Source organism: Palaemon carinicauda, chromosome 7 (genome assembly GCF_036898095.1).
Source record: "Palaemon carinicauda isolate YSFRI2023 chromosome 7, ASM3689809v2, whole genome shotgun sequence".
NCBI classification, from domain to species: Eukaryota; Metazoa; Arthropoda; class Malacostraca; order Decapoda; family Palaemonidae; genus Palaemon; species Palaemon carinicauda.
In genome coordinates, this window is record NC_090731.1 from 72174514 (window position 1) to 72183188 (window position 8675).

An 8675-nucleotide genomic window follows, 5' to 3' on the forward strand; every position below is an offset into this window, starting at 1 on the left:
TCTCCTTGTTTCCTTTCTTGTTGGAGCCCTTGGGCTTATAGCATCTTGCTTTGCCAACTAAGGTTGTAGCTTAGCTAATAATAATAATAATAATAATAATAATAATAATAATAATAATAATAATAATAATAATAATAATAATAATAAGTGGTTTGTTTATGCGACATCACAAGCTTGTATACAAAATGGTTGAGGATAACAATGGCATAAAAACTTAAACAATATGAAACATCCAATAGCAAGCTTTATTAATTTGTTCTAATATCAGTCAGAGAGAGAGAGAGAGAGAGAGAGAGAGAGAGAGAGAGAGAGAGAGAGCAATCGCATCACAATGTGTATTACACTCTGCATAAAAGAAAGGAAAGGGAATTAATATTTGAATAAACTTCTTGATTAATCATGTGATGATTTGAAATTGTATGGGTTTCTTAGATTTGACTAATCTTATTTTGTATTGCAGAACTTAGTGGTATCATTTATGATCAGCAGTCTGTTCGTCTCGAGATCAACCCATTGCAAAATAGATATTGAGGTGAATGGAACATTACTCACTAGCCCATAGGTTTAAGTATTAGTCAACAAGAGCCATATTTTCATCCTCTACGGCCTTAGTTAAGGTAAAGACGTCATGTAGATAAGCAATTGCCCACCCCTTGCCTCTGCTGCTCAATAGAACCTCTAAACCCATAAACTCAATATTTATTTCTGATGAAAATATTTAACGTACAATTTGGAGTTGGAGTTGGAGTTGAAATTGGAGTGGCAGTGGCATTGGCAGTTGGAGTTGGGGCAGGAGTTGGGGCATGAGTGGGAGTTAAAGTGGAGTCACAGCTGAAGATGGAGTTGGAGTTGGAGTTGGTGGTGGAATTGGAGTTGGAGTGTGATTGGCAGTGGAAGTTAGAGTTGGAGTTGGAGTTGGAGCTGTAATTGGAGTTGGAGTGAAATTGGGAGTTAAAGTTAGAGTTGGAGTTGGAGCTGGAATTGGAGTTTGAGTGGTATTGGGAGTGGAAGGTGGAGTTGGAGTTGGAGTTGGAGCTGGAATTGGAGTTGAAGTGAGATTGGGAGTGGATGTTACAGTTGGAGTTGTGGAAGGACCTGGAATTGGAGTTGAGGTGGGACTAGGAGTGGAAGCTATAGTTGGAGTAGGCGTTGGATCTGGAATTGGCGTTGGAGTTGGAGTGGGAATTGGAGTGGGAATCGGTCGATTGACCAAAATAAATTCAGATGCCACAGCTAACTGTATCCTTTCAAGCTGCTTAATGTATGATTCATATATACAGTATTATTTGATAAGACATAATTATCATATAATAATAAACTGAGGTGAAAGCTAATATGAGATCGGAAATATGCATGAACATATTCATAGTACTAAGACTTTTCCAGTTGAAGTGATAGAATTACAATTATCATAAGAACTGGTATATCCTAAAATGTTATAAACTCTATATAATGAAATCATGTTACAAATAACTATTACAAATAAAATACATGTGGAATGTCATTACGTTTTTATCCCTACTATCATCGAGAATTATAATTCGTGTCAAAAGAAGTTAAAGTACCATGTTACTATATTCTATGCAAAATTAAAAACACCATTCAGCAGGAAATAAGTGGGAAATATTTATTAGCGCTGGGAAGCATCTATTGAAATACATTTTCTGGTTCATCGAGGGAACAAAGGCAACTGGAAATCAAGTAGGAAAACATAAATCTGAGATAAAAGTAATATTCTATTAACTCTTTATACAACGAATGATATTCGATTTCACAATTGAAGCATCGAGCTAAAGGAAGGAAATGAAAATCATCAGATCATTCCAAGAAATTTCTAAAAGAGGAATAATTTATTTTTTGTTGTGTTGGGTGGGGGGGGGGGGGGTTTCGTCTTTGTCAATAATCTAATGATACAATACTACGGATATGTGAGAGATGTTATTCTAATAAGAGGAAATGGGACGAAAATTGTTTTCGCTTCCTGAATATTAAATAATGTTTTTATGAATACTATCGTAATGAATGTGAAGAAATCTATGGTTCATTGAAATCCATGTTTTGGAATCACGAAAATAAAGAAAACATGCATGGAAATTTCAACGTTTTTTTTTTTTTTTTTTTTTTTTGGGGGGGGGGGTTCATTAATTTTTCACGAGTTACAACAAAGGTTTTGCCTCAATAATTGATAGCTTTGAATGGGAACGAAAATATGTAATTTGTGAGTGTATAATACCCCTAATAATCTTGTGAAGTCTATATAGAATATTGAAATATGACAGTGATTCAAAAATTCAAGTTGAAACGTACGTAAGAAAAAAAGAACTGTTTTGCAAAGGTATACAAGGCAGTTGGTGATCGTTTCTTTCCAGCCGAACTTTATGGTGAGTTTTAATGGGATGTAAAAACCAATGGTCTAGGCAGCATAGGTTGGCTTTATCATGTGCGCATGTGTGTGGGGGTGTAGGCATTGCTGGTATGTGTGTGGGTGTTTTCAGGAAGTGATTCATCTTTTAGAATTGAATGAGAGAGAGAGAGAGAGAGAGAGAGAGAGAGAGAGAGAGAGAGAGAGAGAGAGAGAGAGAGAGAGAGAGACAGAGAGAGATAGGGGCTATACAATTTAATAAAATTAATAAACGTATTATTTTCTACCTTAAACTTTAGTCTCTTATGACGGGTGGCCGGTTACTGCTATAGCCTATTCATCCGTTGACGCCTGCATTGTGGATGAGAATCCTATGCAGTAAATATATACAATAGCTTCATCATCTCACAAGAAGACTCATTAACAGATCTTCGTCCCCTTTACCCACCCTGTATGCATCCTTCCGTTTCCATTCCTCTCCATTCTTTCCACGTGACCTGTCCAACTCAAAACACCATGGTACATCATTTCACCAACGCTGACTATTTCATCTCTCCTAGGTTTCAAATTCTTGCATTGCTTTTTGTACAGCAAGTGATTTACTATATAGGGACTTGATCCCAGGAACTTCACCCTTTTCAATCCTTTCATTCACGTTCATCCTCTGGTCTTGACTTCCTCAAAGGAAAGTTAGCTCAGCAACCCCTTCATATCTCCACTCGTAGACATCCTTGGAAATATTTTGTGTCGCAATAATTTGTTGCACGTTTTATATATGTGTGTATGTGTATGTATACACACCCACACACACACACACACACACACATATATATATATATATATATATATATATATATATATGTATGTTTATATATGTATAAATATATATATATATATATATATATATATATATATATATATATATATATATATATATATATATATATATATATATATATATATATATTCATACATACATATATGTATATATGTATATATATATATATATATATATATATATATATATATATATATATATATATATATATATATATATATATATAAATATATATATATATATATATATATATATATATATATATATATATATATATATATATATAGATGTGTGTGTTATGTGTGTATGTGTGTATACAATAGTTTTCGTCATAACGATTATACAATTCTACCAAATAAACGTTGATTTTACCTTAGTTTGTCATTGAAATGATATCTAGTATTCAGCGCCAAAAAATCTGAAAAATAAGCAATGTTCTTAAATGTTGCGATCACTTTGTGATCTATAATCATTATAATCAATTTTTGAATTGTTATATAAACTTATTAAACCTTTGGCTTTGACTTTGAAAGAGGATTTACGAATATCTATCAACTTTTTTTTTTTTGCTTTTAATATTCTTTTCTTTTGTAATCATTATCCATACGTATTGTTATATGTAAATTGATTTTATCTACATTATGTTATAAGACCTGTGAGAGATGTTTATTTTTATATATTAAATGTTAATGAAAAGATTAAAATACTGTAATGATTTGTAATTCACAGATATCCATATATTCTATAACAAGAGCATCTGGTAATTTCTGCGTCGCCAGACGTGCGCATTGCGTCATAAGGTTTAGCCATGATTCATTTAGAAGTGGGTCCTTAGTTTAGCCCTGAACTTTCGAGAAAAAGTCTGTGGCTTATATAAGAGAAACCCACAAGAGCGTTCAGGAGAGACCACTTTCAGCAATAGTTGGTTTAAGGCTGCTTTTGTGGAGACATACTTTGTGATAACTGTCATGACACTGCAGTTTAACTTCATTTACAACGCTACTAGTTCTAAAAGCAAATAAGATCTTGGAAGATCGAGTATTATCAGAAGCTGTGTTTCCGATTATTATCTTTTTTTTCTCTCTAAAAACTACGTCCTGGAAATTCCTTCAAATTTTGGCGCTGAGTTTCGTGGTCTCCTGCGTCTAACTTCATCAAGACTAATACCTTCTTACGAATTTATGTAAACTACGATTATCAATGGTTACACTGTGAGTATTTGGGGAATCTTGTAAGATATTGCAAATACTTTTATCTAATCTTAGAAATAGTTACTGTTATGTTTATTGGCTATTATTTTATTTTACCATTACTGGTTTGCTATTTTCAAGCCGAATTAATCAGTAAGGGTATAAAACATTGAAGTAGAGTTTACTTAATAACTGATCGTAACAGTAAAATAAAAAATGAAAATTCTACATCAAGAAATAAAAAAGACAAAGATGTAAAACGCCAAGAGTACACCTTGCTGCAAACTATGAAGATTTAATTATCTTCATTTAATCAAATTGTTTAAGGAAGTTGTTTAAGAGGGTAGGCCTATACTATTTCTCAATTTTCTAGAGTAATAAAAAACTTCATTCATTAGTCATCTTTCGTCAAGTTTATATCAGTGAATTGTGTTTTTACTTTTTTCCGTTACATATACAAATTTATTTGTTCTTGCAATAAATCATTAAAATCGTGTCTTCATATTTAATACAGTTCTAATAAAATGCAGAATACATTAACCTATAATATACTATACGGAAAATTAGTCAATATTCTAATTGGAACATAAAAATCTCAAAAATGTTGAATTCATAAATAAATTCGAATTTACAATGCGTCAGCGAAGTTCGTCTAAATAGATGTCATCCCATATGCTAATTGGTGTCTATCATAATTCCACTCTCTCTCTCTCTCTCTCTCTCTCTCTCTCTCTCTCTCTCTCTCTCTCTCTCTCTCTCTCTCTCTCTCTCTCTCTCTCTCTCTCTCCCTAACAGTCTAGAGTATGTAATTTAGCAGTATTTTTCCTGTGGGAAATTTTTCCTTTGAAATATATACTGCGCTTGATAACAAACTATACAGATAAGAGATTGGGGACAAATTCATAATATCCGTTGATCTACATATACAAATGATCTTTACATCTACCCTACTGTATTGATATAAAATTTATATCTACTACAAAATAAAAACTTCTTTTACAAACTTCAAGAAGTTTTAAAATGATTAACAATCACTGAGAGCTAGAACTAAGTTGTTGACAATGACTGTAGCTAAGTTTTCTATTGATCGTAACTAAATTATTAACATGATTATTTCCTTTTATTTATTCCCCAATATATTTTTTGCATGGTGACATACTTGGATGTGGTAACAAATATCGTTGCATTTGTCATTGATTGTTATTGTTTAGAACTGCAAAATACGTCAAAAATCAATACTCTATTTTTCTATTTCCAAGTAAAGATCACTAAAGTATTGAAAATTATAATAAACCTGGATAAGGCTAAGATCCTTCATTAATGATTGATTGGTATGATGCTAAACGTTAACAATATTGATTCAAGAGAAAGATTATTTTGCAGCTTTGACTTGATGTCTGAACACAATTCAACAACATATAAATTAAGAAATATCAAGATTAATTAAAACAATAAAAATCATAAGAACTGATCAAAGGCTCTTATGAGCAGGAACTGTTATAGAAAATAATTTGTATTTAAGGTGATGCCAATCACAGTGTTTGCACTCGATCCTCATCCATAGCCAATCAGAAAAGAGAAACGCAAATGCTTCGTTTTTATTGGCTCTTCACAGTATTGTAAAAAATCAAACTGCAGTGAGATCCTAAGTAATAGTTACTTGGGGTAAGGGAGTTGGTATTTGGGAATTGGGGTGTGGAGGTACTTATTAACCTGACTATCTTAGTCGTCGGGAGAGGGGGGAGGGATAAATGGGGAAGTGTAATAGTGTTTTTTAATCTAGTACTCATTTCTAAGACACTCCTTTTTGGACGCGAAACTTTTTCTTGCCTCTAATCCTCTCAACATTCAGGGTAAATCATAAAATTATGTTTTTCTCCCTCATAAATATTTCATGATTATATCAGCAGAAAATTTAATTTATTACAAGGTACAGTTTTGTATCTCTTTGTCGTTACTGGATATTTCGTTATGATTGTATCCCACCATTATTTTTTGTGGTACAAATTAATAATACGTTTGATGTTTTACCGATTTAAAGAAACCTATCGAGAAATAAGTGAGAAAGACCAATAAGTTGTAACAGGAAAGTTTCTGTTTATTTAGAAATACGGAACATGAAAATATAAATTTAATATACTTCTTTACAACGTCTTTTTGAGTTTTCCACTTGTGCACATCAACAAATAAACGTAAAATAAACAATTGTCGGGATTAAGCATCACGCAATTAGAGAATAAAACCTCGACTTGAGGCGAGTATTAAGCAAGACCACGCAGGACAATAGGTTCCACATAAACTGAATCACAATGAACATGAAAATCCTGTGTTTGTTGAGTTCTCTATCAGTCAGCCATCGTTCAACTGACTAATTAGGAATGTTCGCACTTGTAATAATCTTGTTACGAAACACGAAGTTTGTTCAAGAGCCAAGGGCAATCTCCTGCTTTCAGCTTCAAAGCAGCACGAAGCTTCAGTCGTCAGAGTAATTTTTGTTAGGTTCCATTTTTCACTTTCAGGGGGATGCCATGGTCTACCTATGCTCTTCACACAAGATTATTTGGGAAGAAGTAACATTACGCATTCTAGTTTATGACTATTCTATATCACGCGGGTAAATAACATGATCTATCTTAGTCCAGAAAACCTTAATTTAAAAAAAGAATATTGAAGAATGGAGGATATAGAAATGCTATTTTCAAACATGGTTGTATTGATATACCTGCGTAAAGGCATCCTTTTTATTCTTCTTGACTACATATTCCAATTATTATATTTTGATATAAAATATACAAGAAAAAATATTGCATCAGAATCCGGAACAACAATGGACGTTTATGGCGAAAGTTCAGAAATATATATAACATGTCAAGATGAATATGAATATTTTTCTAAACACACAAGGAAGCGCACTTATTAATGCCCCAATGGCATATTTATCTCACACCCTCAAAAACTATGGAAAATGGAAACTAGTAAAAAGGTTTCGTAAAAGTTCCGAAGAATGGAATCAGGGAAGCAAGAAAAAATTTCCAAAAGCCCAGCAGAAAAAGTCATAAGAAGGAGAAATGATTTAATAACCAGAGAGTACCAATTTCGTTGGACTGAGTGCAGATGTACGAGTCGATATAGTGAGGTAGACTTATTATGGCAATCTTCTTGTGCATGGTGGAACAGCGATCTGAATAGACTGGGGATAAATATATATGTTTTTTTTCTGGGAATTTGTGTTTAATTTGATCCCGATGAGGGACACAAAATATGGGGCATACCAAAAGTGAACAATAGGCTGATGAGATTTATGAACGCAGAATAACGCCGTAATAACAAGATTACAAAAAGATGTAGAGATGAATGAGAATACAAGTTAGTTTTTGTCGTAGGCTTATAACATGAAATGTATAATCTTCTAAAAGTGACCAGAGAAATGCCATTGTGAGAAAGAAACATTGAATGGCAATATGTTACGAGATCGTTAAATGAGGAAGTGTGACATTGATACTGTACTTCTTGACAGTAAAAGATATCTCTGGAAAGGGGGGTGGAAGTGGATGGATTAATATGGAGAAAGTCATTGTTAGAGTGAAGTTATGTAATCCTGAAGAACTCGCACTTTAGTAGTGGAAAAGAGTAGATGATGAATAAGATGTGATTTAGCATAAGGAGAGTAAAGGGGTTATTCACAAGCGGTCTGAAAAAAAAAAAATGTAACTCCTAGGAAAATTTTAAAGTACAAAATAAAAACTGGATGAAATCAAGTTATGGTAACGAAACTTGGACCTGAAATCAGTTTTCTAATTCTAAACTTTGTGGAATAACTTGACTGACATCTTCAAAGAGTCCAGTTTTCGTTTTGGAAATATTTGTGACTGACATTTTATTTCTGAAAGCGACTGAAAAAGTTCTCCAGTAATTACAGTAGATTCTTTTTATCACATGATTTAGATCAAACTGTATATATATATATATATATATATATATATATATATATATATATATATATATATATATATATATATATATATATATATATATATATATATATATATATATATATATATATATATATATATATATATATACGGATTTTGAGCAAAGCGAAAAATCTATTTTTGGGTGAAATGGCCATGTCGTCCTGATGGAAGTTCCTATAGGGTAGCTTCCTGGGGTATATTACAACTACGGCGATATTCCCAGAGAATTTACCTTAAGGTACCAGAATTCTAACTCCTGGAGCGAATATCCCTCCTGAAAGGGATATCGCGACATATCAGAGGACGTATTC

General features: G+C 32.6%; 1 protein-coding gene across 1 annotated transcript; it reads right to left on the reverse strand.

Moving 5' to 3' along the window:
- Positions 1-814: 814 nt before the first annotated feature.
- On the reverse strand, positions 815-7557 carry LOC137644369 (putative uncharacterized protein DDB_G0290521). Its single transcript, XM_068377354.1, has 2 exons — positions 7482-7557; positions 815-1155 (listed from the first exon to the last, which is right to left on the reverse strand). The coding sequence occupies exons 1-2, from the start codon at positions 7555-7557 to the stop codon at positions 815-817; spliced, it is 417 nt and encodes a 138-aa protein (XP_068233455.1).
- Positions 7558-8675: the final 1118 nt, after the last annotated feature.